The sequence below is a fragment of the Anastrepha ludens genome, chromosome 5, assembly GCF_028408465.1.
Source record: "Anastrepha ludens isolate Willacy chromosome 5, idAnaLude1.1, whole genome shotgun sequence".
In the NCBI taxonomy this organism is placed as follows: Eukaryota; Metazoa; Arthropoda; class Insecta; order Diptera; family Tephritidae; genus Anastrepha; species Anastrepha ludens.
In genome coordinates, this window is record NC_071501.1 from 12,748,263 (window position 1) to 12,762,005 (window position 13,743).

The 13,743-nt window shown below is 35.7% G+C and overlaps 2 protein-coding genes across 2 annotated transcripts in view; both read left to right on the forward strand.

The window, feature by feature from the left end:
* Positions 1–13,743, forward strand: part of LOC128863581 (uncharacterized) — a 294,071-nt gene that overhangs the window by 34,278 nt on the left and 246,050 nt on the right. The window lies entirely within an intron of this gene.
* LOC128862959 (heat shock protein 67B3) lies at positions 2,091–3,685 on the forward strand. The gene has a single exon (XM_054101812.1). It carries the CDS (start codon positions 2,389–2,391, stop codon positions 3,112–3,114), a length of 726 nt encoding a protein of 241 aa, XP_053957787.1. The 5' UTR covers positions 2,091–2,388; the 3' UTR covers positions 3,115–3,685.

The window sequence follows — 13,743 nt, forward strand, 5'->3', positions numbered from 1 at the left end:
ACAACTCACATTCAAACTCCAAATTTAACTGTATCTCTAATTCAAATATTGACTATAACCACCTATAACTCAGACTCAACCTTGGGATCCAGTTCAATCTTAATCTCAAACCCATACTTAGACTCACACTCAACCACGAGGTCTAAATCTTACTTTAACTATATTTCTAACTCCAACGCTAACTCAAATTTTACCTATAACAAACTTTAACTCCATCACTAACTTTTCCTTTTACTCTAACTCTAACTCTAACTCTAACTCTAACTCTAACTCTAACTCTAACTCTAACTCTAACTCTAACTCTAACTCTAACTCTAACTCTAACTCTAACTCTAACTCTAACTCTAACTCTAACTCTAACTCTAACTCTAACTCTAACTCTAACTCTAACTCTAACTCTAACTCTAACTCTAACTCTAACTCTAACTCTAACTCTAACTCTAACTCTAACTCTAACTCTAACTCTAACTCTAACTCTAACTCTAACTCTAACTCTAACTCTAACTCTAACTCTAACTCTAACTCTAACTCTAACTCTAACTCTAACTCTAACTCTAACTCTAACTCTAACTCTAACTCTAACTCTAACTCTAACTCTAACTCTAACTCTAACTCTAACTCTAACTCTAACTCTAACTCTAACTCTAACTCTATCTCTAACTCTAACTCTAACTCTAACTCTAACTCTAACTCTAACTCTAACTCTAACTCTAACTCTAACTCTAACTCTAACTCTAACTCTAACTCTAACTCTAACTCTAACTCTAACTCTAACTCTAACTCTAACTCTAACTCTAACTCTAACTCTAACTCTAACTCTAACTCTAACTCTAACTCTAACTCTAACTCTAACTGTAACTGTAACTCTAACTGTAACTCTAACTCTAACTCTAACTCTAACTCTAACTCTAACTCTAACTCTAACTCTAACTCTAACTCTAACTCTAACTCTAACTCTAACTCTAACTCTAACTCTAACTCTAACTCTAACTCTAACTCTAACTCTAACTCTAACTCTAACTCTAACTCTAACTCTAACTCTAACTCTAACTCTAACTCTAACTCTAACTCTAACTCTAACTCTAACTCTAACTCTAACTCTAACTCTAACTCTAACTCTAACTCTAACTCTAACTCTAACTCTAACTCTAACTCTAACTCTAACTCTAACTCTAACTCTAACTCTAACTCTAACTCTAACTCTAACTCTAACTCTAACTCTAACTCTAACTCTAACTCTAACTCTAACTCTAACTCTAACTCTAACTCTAACTCTAACTCTAACTCTAACTCTAACTCTAACTCTAACTCTAACTCTAACTCTAACTCTAACTCTAACTGTAACTGTAACTCTAACTGTAACTCTAACTCTAACTCTAACTCTAACTCTAACTCTAACTCTAACTCTAACTCTAACTCTAACTCTAACTCTAACTCTAACTCTAACTCTAACTCTAACTCTAACTCTAACTCTAACTCTAACTCTAACTCTAACTCTAACTCTAACTCTAACTCTAACTCTAACTCTAACTCTAACTCTAACTCTAACTCCAACTCTAACTCTAACTCGAGCCTAAGCCCAAACTCACACTCAAACCTAAAACTGAAATTCAAACTCACACTTTAAGATCAATTTCAAGTTTTAACTCTAGCTTTAACTCACATTTAGCCTCAGACTCAACCTCAAACTCAACTTCAAAGTTAACCTCAAACTCAAATTCAATGTCATACTTAAACCCGAACTCAAACCAAAATAGAAATTCAAATTCCTACTGAGCTCTAAGCTCAAGTAGGAAAAAGACAAACAAACAGCCGCACCAACTTATCATTGCGAATTTGCACTTCATTTACGAAGTAATTGATTTTACCAGCAACTCAGTCGCTTTTATGTGTATTGGTGGAAACTATGCAAACTACCCCAGTCCCATCCTGCCTCAACCTTACCCAAGTTTTTCTCTTATCCAAACGACACTACTGCCGTGTAAGCGCAAATTTTTGCATAATTAGCTGCACTAGAAACGAAATAATGCTTGCTTGGCATGAAATTCACCTCGAATTCCAGCACTCAGTTAACGTCCCGGTTGCGAAGGCGAAGGCTTCATTGCCAATCGTTCAACGCGCATTCAAATCAGTACGAACTTGGCACGTGCCGTGAGCGGTAGTGGCAACACTTTTTTTGGTGGCGAGTCCAAAAAAATTTTGTTGTCGTAGCGTATCGGCAACCACAACTGCACACCCAACTGCACGACATAAATCGAAAACAATTCGACATCGGCAACGATAGGATAACGACAACGACGACGTTCATGCCGTCGCTTAGCGCGGCGTAAAACGTGCAAAAAAAGTAAAAACCGAAGTACCAACGCAGCTGACTTAGTATCAAAAGTCATGCCAGTACATTGGGATTGGGACTGGGACTGGCCACATGATCACTTTTGGCATTGGCCCTCCACGCGTCTCTGGCCTTTCGATAGTTTTAGCTATCATGCCAGGTGTCCGACATCACGTCGTTGGAAATCGACCTTCGCTCACCATGACATCGATGTAGATGTGTGCGGACGCGATTGGCACTTGCATCATTGGACTGACGATGGGCCTTGGTGCCATCGTTCGTGCTTGGCTAGTCGTGTGACCATCGAGACGGGCGATGAGCCGGACAGCAATGGTAAGGGCACCTTCAAGGTTGTCATCGATGTGCATCACTTCCGCGACGATGAACTCATAGTGAAGGTGCGCAACAATGACACCGTTATTCTGACGGGCAAACAAAAGGACGATCGTGGGGAAAAGAGCACGTTTTGCATTACACGCGAATTTACGCGCAAATATAAACTGCCGAGAAACTACGATGCCACGCTAGCCAAAGCCACACGTTCCACCGATGGTATATTGACAATTATGGTGCCAGCACCACCACCGCTAGACGATGTGGAGCGATTGGTGGATATTGAGCAAACAGGCGCATATTTTGGCACTACTACCAACAACAACAATGACAAAGACGCCAAAGCTATTGAGAATGGCGAGAAGAATGCGGAGATCGATGAGGCCAAGGAAGGGGGAGAAGAGCAGTCGAAGAAAGCGCGTTTTGATTCTACGGGAGATACGAAATGAAATTCAACGCAAGCTGCTGTTGCTGTTATCACAAGATGGCGCACTGGTTTTAAGGAGTACTTTAAAAAATGCAGGATTGGAAAGAAAAGCAATGGGAAACCGAAAATTAAATGCTTGTGATAACAGACAGCGGCGATTGCGGAGTAGTGAAATAAATTTTAAAGAAATGTAGTACCAAAAAATATGCTTCAATAGAAGTAAATCTCAAAACAAAGAAAGCAGAAATAAAACTTAAATTTTACTCCTACTAGGCACAGTGTTCCGTAACTCACATTTAAAAAAATGAAAAGTTTATTCCGCACAAATGTAGCTTGCACCTACTTAATGTATAAAAACAGGAACCAAGTTTTTTGGCCTTCCGCAAAAATATTATATCAATATTCTTAATACGAATACTTTTAATGGGAATACAACGATGCTATTAAAAATACTTATTTACGCCTAAGTCAAAAACCTCTAATCTAACTTCTTCTCATCAAAAACTAAATAGTGCTATTAATATTCATATCTTAATTAATAAATAAAGTAAATGTTTTGTGGATGAAAGTCTATGGCGAAACAAAAATGTTTGTTTTTATTGATGAGAAAATTCTTTGTTTCACATTTTTGGGAATTTATTGAAACTTGCTCTTGGGAAAGTGACGAATGCGTGAAATAATCTTAGAAACTAAAGTATGTACATTCCAAAATGCAGTGATTAGTAATAAATCCACAAAAATTAATTTACCCGTTCACATATGGCAGATTAGCTGCAAAGTTGACAATCCACTGTCAAGACTGTTTCACAAGCTTTTTCTTCGGAGAAATCGGTTTGATGGAATATTTTAGTGTTTCTGGTTTGTTGAAGTTTTATTAAAGGTGTAAAGAAAAGGCAAAGCAAAACAATATTTAACTTAATTGCGGAATTGTCTACGTGCAATAGACAGCTGGAGGACGACGTCTAATGAGGTTGCAAACGATATTTCATTTTATATTAAGCAATATCAGACCAAATCGTCTATGGGCACATGCTTTTTAATGCCCTGGAGTATTTATTTATTTATTCATTTAATAGTCTAAAAAATTCAGTATTGCTTACAGACTATGAAAAGCAGATCAATGCGATCTGTAAATAATTTAAATAAATAAATAAAAAATAATTTAATTAAAAATAAAGCAAACCAATAATTTACCAGTTTCCTTGTAATGAATGAAAAAAATGTTACATTTCTTATAAAATACAATATAATTTACAAAGGAAGAATATTAGATAATATTAAGAATTTAGTTGAACAATGCATTTATTAACAATTTGAAGAAGTTCTTTGTTGAAGAAATATCTAACCCAATATGTTTTGAAAGCGAATTTAATTCTATTACAGTTAAAGAAATCGGAGCACTGTGCGCCTAATTAGTTTTAACCCTTCCTAACCAGAAAATATCACGATTTCGTAAACTTGAAATTAATTTTCACGAGTAGGGGGAGTCAATCGCTGCAATATGAATGCATAAATTATATTGTAATATCTAAAAAATTCGGGTGCCGTAGCCGAATGGGTTGGTGCGTGATTACCATTCGGAATTCACAGAGAGAACGTAGGTTCGAAACTCGGTGAGACCCCAAAACTAAGAAAACACATTTTTCTAATAGCGGTCGTCCCTCGACAGGCAATGGTTCGGAGTCGGCTTGAAACTGTAGGTTACTCCATTTTGTGGAACAACATCAAGACGCACACCACAAATAGGAGGAGGAGTTCGGCCAAACACCCAAAAAGGGTGTACGCGCCAATTATAAAAGAAAAAATGTATTAGAATTATGTATACAAACCTCTTTTCTTTGCCGGCGCCCATTTTATTTAGTTTTTACTTTGACGTTTCACCTTACATCCTTACTAACTATCGATATCACAGAAAACACAGGGTTATGAGGGTAAAAGTATTTTTATAATCTAAGATGATTTTATAATCTCAGGAGTTCAGCTCGAAAAAGTAGGTATTCTAGTCATATGCGAACACATTATAAATCGCATTTCACCAAGGCTTAAAAGTTTGTTCACTCAAAGCTTCAAGCTGAGAATGTGTGGTGCGCAAGGTCGATTGTATCTTGTTTTACTATTTATGATACGAACGGGCGCGCTGAGATGACATTAGAACATTTGGTCAATTTTTTTTGCTTGCGTATACGCAAGTTTTAAGGCATGCTTTTTATAGCTCATTGAATTTCAGTACAATAAAATTCAAATGTAAGACAATGAAGAGCTCGCATTGATTTTGGCAATATTCTTCTCTAAGGTCTTATCCATTATATTTAATATAGCTCTTCCATATTCAAGAATCTTGTGCGCAAAATATAGTAGTGACTTCTAGTTCAACAAGCGGAGTATAGAATCAATGTTTTCTGCTGGCGATTTTCAATTCGAAAGAATTTTGTCATGTTAGTATTTTATTCATAGCTTGTCAAACTGATTATAAATATCGCCTTAACTTTGAAATATATATTAATTGACACTGTTTTCTGGTTTTTATATGTAAAAAATATTGCTGAATCATCAGCAAATGTAGATAATTCCGAAATTTCGAGATACATATAATATACAATACAATAATTCCGACTTCCCGGCATGCAATTCCGAATATAACTAGCTTATGATGTTTTCTTTTCTCGTAAAAAATATTACCTAAATACGCAACTATTTTATGAAAATGTTGCCAACGCACTACGAAAATGTTTGATATTTTTATATAAGGAAAGAGCCAGAAAGAATGAACAAAATTTTAAAAATATTTTACAGACTAGTAAAAGAACCAATATGACTACCAAACTGCTCCAGCAATTCATTTAGCAAAATTTGAAAATTAGATGTTGATAAAGAAAAATCAATAACAGAGGAAATTGAGAGCAATCTAAATTCTTTGAAGCTTGCTAGAATTGCAGAATTTGACGAATAGTTTCGCATCAGATCTACAATCTTAAATACATTCATGGTGTGGATGCTAAATGAGTACACAATTTTCTAACTTTACTCGAACAAGCTATAGATATATAAGTGTATGAATTATCCTTGGATTTATAAAAAAAACCCTTCCCTTTAATATCACAAACTTTTTGTATTTCAATTTATGCCATAAACCCAACGACTTTGTTGGGTTAGAATGATTCTGAATGTTATACTAATTCTTAAAAACTAATACAGCCAGGCCTACTGCCGCTAGTATAGGGTTTTCCAATAACAGGTGTTATGAATGAATGCGCTATCGAGAGATGATTAACGATTTTTTATTGCAGCAATGGGGTGGTATTGATCTGGACAACGTTTATGTTTAACAAGACGGCGCTACGTGCCATACAAACAACGAAACCATTGATCTTTTATGGGAAAAGTGTCCGAACCGAAGAGGTGATCACAATTGATTTATGACTTAACACCTTGTGACTTTTGAAGTGAAAACTTCTTTAGAATCGTTGGGAGTGATTTGAGAAAAAGTGAAACGAAAAAAGCGACACTCTTGGCTACGAATATTACATATACACGTAGCGACGAACTAAATAACTTTTAGGCCAGCGCCGACAGCATGGCGCGATAGCCGAGCGGCTAGCAATGTGAGCTTCCGATCCAAAATCCTTGGTTCGAATCACAAGAAAAAAATTTTTTTTATACAGTTATTTTATTTTTTTATTTTATGATATGTTTATGAGGAGCTTTTTTTCATGGCAGAAATACACTCGGTGTTTTGCCATTGCCTGCTGACGGGTGAGCGCTATTAGAAAAATAGTTTTCCTTAATTTTGGTGTTTTCACCGAGATTCGAACTGACGTTCTCTCTGTGAATTCTGAATAGTAGTCACGCACCAACCCATTCGGCTACGGCGTTTGTTTAATTTTACTGATGCAAAAATGAGGAAAAATATATGAATAAAGTTTGCTTACTGTTTACACATTTTCCAAAGGTGACGGAGAACCAAAAAAAAAAGTCGATTTTCAAACAAATACGAGTGCATACATATGTGTAATTGTGTTAGAGTTTCGGTCACGCCCCAGCAAAACCTGCGTGCATATGTGTTTGTAACATTCAAAAAAATGTAATTGTGTTAGAGTTTCGGTCACGCAGGTTTTGCTGGGGACGCTCATAATAGCAACCGCGTGTGTATTTTTATATTCGTAAATATTTTCATTTTTAAATATTTACCGCAATTATGCCGAAAAATAATGCAGAAAAGTGTCGTGAATATCGACAGAAAAAAAATCAATAAATAGCATCACGGAATTCATTCACGAAAATTTAATAAAGTACACACCAGAAGTATCGCGGATACTTAGAAAAGATAACGATAAAGTTCCAATGATTTTAAGTGGCGATTTTAACGTAAATTTTGCATTGGACACAGCGGTTCCTTTAATTGACGTTCTCAATACAACATTCAATTTAAAAATGTGTAACAATCGCACTGAATCGACAACACGATCAAAAACAACCATTGACGCGGTATTTCAAAGACATGTTGACAACATCGAAACCAAAGCATTTGTATCATATTTTAGCTATCATAAGCCACTCGTATCATTTGTTTAAATTGAAAACATTGAGGATGAATAATAATAAAATGAAGAAAATAAAATATGAACTTTATAGCAATATTATAATGAACCTATAATTATCTTGCTCTTAATGCTGCTTTCGTCTTATTCTCTCTCAGTTTGTTTTACGGAAGGTTTCACTTCTATCGCGTCTAACCGTTAGAATGGTGTTTTTTTTCTTTGGGGCCACATGAAAGAGAAGGTCTACGCCAACAGGCCAGGGTGGATTCAAGACCTCAAAGATAGAATTCGTGAGGCTATCGAGGTCATAGGGCAGCCACTTTGCAATTCGGTTATGGAAAATTTCATGAAAAGGATATTGTCCTGTAAGCCTGGTCGTGGTGGTTATTTGCCTGATGTTGTTTTCCACTATTAACGGCATACCTTCCTCTTTGTAATGCAATAAACAGCCGATCATTTATATTAAAAAATAGTATTTTTCTTTGAATATCAAAATACCACCTCTTATTGGAAAAAAAATTGCTATCGGTGTTTTTGTTCTTTTTGGTATTGCTACTGCTGATATTGCTGCTATTGCCTAAGTATAGCGAACATACGATATTTATTATTTTCGCGCAACTTCTGCAATACGATTAATCAGATCAATGTTTACTTTCAGCATAGAATTTTATTTAATAATGAAAATGCTGGCTCTCTAATTTATGGTGGCCGTTATGAAACTATGATCGACAAATATTTATTAAAATAATCCATTGATCGACTTCTGGGGTTAACTTATAAAGAGTATTTGTGTATTTATTAATATGTATGAGTTGTTTTGAGCGTCGGGTTCGAAAAATTTCTAATCGAACAGCAACAAAATAACAAAGTGCTTAATATTAATCAATTATATAATAAAAAAAAAAAAAAAACAAAAAATAATAATAATTGGCGCGTACACTTCTGTTAGGTGTTTGGCCGAGCTCCTCCGAGATTCGAACCAACGACCTCTCTGTGAATTCCGAATGGTAATCACGCACCAACCCATTCGGCTACGGCGGCCGCAATTATTTAATAAAACAAGACAATAAGAGAAAAGGATTAGAAAAATGGAAACACTTACTAATAGTTAATTCAAGTCGATTTTTACTACACCACTTCTACATACACAGACACATGTACATTCAATTATAGAGGAAAGGGTAGAGAGTGAAACTGAAATTAGTGGTGCCGCAGCCATAACACTATATCCGTAACCATAACTATAGACACAACATTACAGTATATTGAATGAGGAATCAATGACAAGATTTTTGTTATCTTGTCGTAAAAAAATTCGGACATTTTCCAATACGTGAATTAATTCTTCGTCGTTTATTTCTACTACTCAAATTTTTATCGCAAATATCAAAACAAATATCAAGTATTTCACAGCTGCTTACTGTTACGGGGAAAAATGCAGCGCTAAGATGCTGCACCCAAAATCGTTTGTAATGATGCCCATATGTTCGATCAGAACAGCTGATTGCTTTGGTTACGGTTAAGGCTAAGGTATGGCACCACTAATTGCAGCTTAAGCTTCGCTCAACTTAGTATGCAACACTGTCATTTCGAAGGATTATTATACTGCATACATTTAAATAAAAAATAAGTATATTAGTCATAGACAGTAGCAGTACAATTTTATAAATTTTTTGTATACCCAGGAAATGCATGAAGCCCTTTACTTTCTGTACTTCCTAGACCCACTTAGATACACTCTTGTATGTTGTGGTTCCGCTTTTTCTTGTAGCTCTAATAAATAATTTTCGTTTACTGCTCCGATGTTGTTAACACATTGGCCACCTTGACGTTATTTTGCTATTTTACGACCACGCGCGCAATACCATGCGACAATTGCAATGATGCCACATAGGGGTGTTGAGTCCAGCCAATTTACTGCACCTATCGGCAAAGGCCACGGACTGCATGCTACCGCACTATGATATGTACGTATATGTATGTGTGTGGGCTGTGGTTTTTCCTCAGAAGAAGGAATCAAGCGAAAGTATGAAATGTGTTTATGAGGAGTATTTTTTACGATTACATGTGACAGCGCAATTGTCGTCAACGCGGGGCTTTGCTCCTTAGCGCATAAGAATATGAACGAGTTTATTGCCTGTCATGGAGAATGCTGGCACAAATAATATGGCACTTTTGTTAACCGGGCTATGGTTGCTGTTAATTTTTTTTACTACCTACTTACTTTTATACTTATTTATACTTCTCATGAGCTCGGTTGCAGTTGATAGACGCGCGCATGTATATGTATACAGTTACTGACAAAAAATTAGTAATGCCTGTAATAAGCAATTTAGCTGTTTTTTTTCTTTTGTATGGAATGCACTTTGAGTGTGTCACGGATACCCGGATTTAAGCAAAACTAAAAAAAAAAACTACAATTGCAACTAAGGAATGCTGCATTTGTAAGGACCCGTACGTGACTGCCTTTTTGTGAAGGTGAATTAGTTGCATTAGTTGGATTGTATCAAGAAATTCTCATTGCTATTTCAATTTATGTCCCTAGTGACATGACAGTGGCCCAAAGAGTTTCAAGAAATCAGCTGGTTTGCTGACGTAACCGGGGTTATGACAACGATTTGTTTTTCAAAAAACTGAGATTGAGTTGATAATATACGAAAAAAATCAACGCTACTTCCACCCCTATTACTTCGTTGCCCTTTGAACAACGACTTATTGGACGAGTGTGGGAAAAAGTGTGAAATGAGAATTCAGAATGAGGCAGAATTATACTGCTGAGTCCCCGAAGTTGCTCTCCCAATTTTACTTCGCATAGCGAAATCTTGTAATCTATCATCCTTGAATTTTCACAAGATCTGATTTTCGATGGAGCTACGCTGGAAAATTGCAGAAACAGTATAGCGATATGATTATTCCGAGATAAGCAATTATAACTTAATACCATTTTATCACTTCTTGTGCGGTTATTTGTTATCAAGAGCCTCAGTAAATAAACCAGACGCTCTTCCTGCTTTAAAAGCCTATACTCAACGCGTATTCATGACATGCGACCAGATTTACTGGAAAAAGTTCTCGATGATTGAAAGCTTCAGATTCGTTTCAGCAATAGGAGCCACGGAGGCGATTTGAGTGGTGATATATTACAAAATTAATTGTATCGATTGCACCTACATTACTTTTACTAAAAAATATTTGATTATCCTTAACTATTAATGTGTTTTTTTTTTTCAAAACAAATCACATAACGTTCAATGAAAACTCCTAAATTTATTAAATATTATTTTCAGCTAAAAATATGCTTTCACATTTAAATACAGGGTGGCTGATGAATTTTGCTACATTAAGAAACTCAAATAACATTTTTTTTAGTGTATGGAATTCATTTATTTTTTTTTTCAAGTTAAAGGTCATTAAATTTTATTAAATGTAGCTTAACTAGTTTTAAAAATAATTGAATTTAAATGCCCCCCATGCTCGTTGACACAAGTGCGGCATCTTAGTAAAAAGTTGTTCATTGCTGCTTTGAGAGTTGCGACAGGAATAGCCGCAATTGTTGCCCGAATGGATTGTTTTAGTTCATCCAAATTTGTTGGCTTTGTTTTATAAACTTCTTGTTTACATAAACCCCACAAGAAAAAGTCAGGTGCAGTAAGGTCAGGCGACCTGGGGGGCCAACGAAATTCGGAGTTTCTTGAAATCAGTTTATTGGGAAATTTTCGTCGCAACTCTGTCATAACAGTCTGGGCTATGTGAGACGTTGCCCCATCTTGTTGAAACCACACAGAGTTGAAAGGAATTCTCTTTCGGCGTAGTTCTGGATAGAAAAATTCTTTCAGCATTTTCAAATAACGGTCTCCAGTAACCGTAACGGTGTGACCATTTTCTTCAAAAAAATAAGGCCCGACAATACAGCGTGAAGAAACCGCACACCACACTGTCACGCGAAGAGGATGCAATTCCGTCTCGTGGAGTATCTGTGGGTTAGAAGTACTCCATATTCGACAATTTTGTTTGTTCACATTGCCGTTTAAATCGAAATGGGCCTCATCAGACATGAAAAGGCAGTTTAACATGTTTTGGTCTTCTTCCACCATTTGCAGGATCTTCTGGCAAAATTCCAAGCGAATCGGCAAGTCTGCTGCATTCAGTTTGTTAACCATTTGAATTTTGTAGGGAAATAAGTCTAAATCTTTGAGCATTATTGTTTGCAAAGACTGTCGGCTGACACCAAGTTGAGCAGATAAGCTTCTTGTTGAAACCCTTGGATTGCTTTGTATAGCTGCAGCTACAGCAGCGATCGTTTCCTCCGTCCGAACTGGTGGGTTTCGATGATAAGGCCTTCTTGCGACTGTTCCTTGCTCAGCAAAATTATTCACCAGTCTCATTATGGTCCATCTGCTCGGGGGATCGCCGCCAAACATCCGCCTGTACTCCCTCTGTACCAAAACTACGGACTCCAGTGCGTGATAGCGGCGGACTATCCAAATTCTTGTTTGCGTGTCCCAGTTATCCATTTTAATAAATTTTAAAGATCAATCTGCAAATTAAAACAAAAATGGAACAGATAACTTAAAAAGAAAAAAAGTTATTCAATTTTTTTTTTGGTAGCGGCTTTCATCAGCCACCCTGTACAAAAAAATTATGCCAATTTAAATACGTGCAGAAAATAAATAAATATATTTAAAAAACTGCACAAATAATTGCAAAAACTATAAAAAATTAAAGAAACTATCAAACAAAATATTTGAGACCACACAAAAAATTACAAAACTATAAAAAATTAAAAGAATAAACAAAAAATAAAAAAATGTAAAACAAAATACTAAACTAAATCACAAAAACTATAGCAAAGTGGAAATAACTCAAAACACATTAAAAAAATTTAAAAAAAATGTATATTAAAAGAAACTATAAAAAATAAAGATAAAATAAAATTTAAGAAGGTACACAAAAAATTACAAAACTATAAAAAACTGAATGAATTAACAAAAAATATAAAACTAAAAAAAAAAAAATTAAGTTGCGAAAACTTACAAAACCTATAACAAAATTGAAAGAACTATGCAAAAAAATTTAAATAATTATAAAAAATATATATAAGCAAAATTAATAAAAACATTTTTTTAATAGCGGTCGCCCCTCGGCAGGCAATGGCAAACCTCCGAGTGTATTTCTGCCATGAAAAAGCTCCTCATAAAAATATCTGCCGTTCGGAGTCGGCTTGAAACTGTAGGTCCCTCCATTTGTGGAACAACATCAAGACGCACACCACAAATAGGAGGAGGAGCTCGGGCAAACACCTAACAGAAATGTACGCGCCAATTATTTTTTTTTTTTTTTTAATTTTTTTATATAATTTCTAATAGGCTTTTTCCATCATTCAGCTTCAATCCGGGCACTACCGAATGTTATTCATGAACCAGCTCCTGCAGCTATTATTAATTCGACCGCAGCTGTCTAATTCCATGCTTTTTTCACACATTATGACGAATTTATGTGCGTCTATGCGTATAAACGCATAATTGGTTGCATTTCATAGTCAAAGCTGCTTACAAATTTCTCTCTATTAAATTAGGCAATGCCGTATAAAAATAAAAAAAAAGAATAAATAAATTATTTATACCCCCGTGGCCAAGCAAATGCTTGAAAAAAGGCGTTACGTTGCCTACCCAGTTATGGCGTGCGAATTGGTTGTAAAAAGCCTGCATAAAAATGCAATAATTTTTACATATAAACTCTAGGCAGCGTTTCTGACAATAAGAGAAGAGAAGAAATAGAAATAATAAAAAAATGTTGTATTTCCTACGTGGCGCGAGTAATATTCATTTTAGGCGCGTAAAGCAGCGCAAAGATACAGTGGTGAGCATAACTGAGGCCATGATTGTTTTTTTTTCATATTTACCTTTCCGAGTATTTTTTTGGAATTTTTTTTTGGGTTAAAGTTCAGGTGGGTTGAACATGTAAAACTTCGATGGAACTCCTATTGACTATCTGTAATCTGCTCGCGAAGAAGTAGCCTACTAGTCAACTCAGCGAGCACTGCATTGTAAGTGCCCCAGGAAACTCCTAAGGCGAACAAAGCCTCAACTCTCGACTGTTGTAGGAGTCCTAAC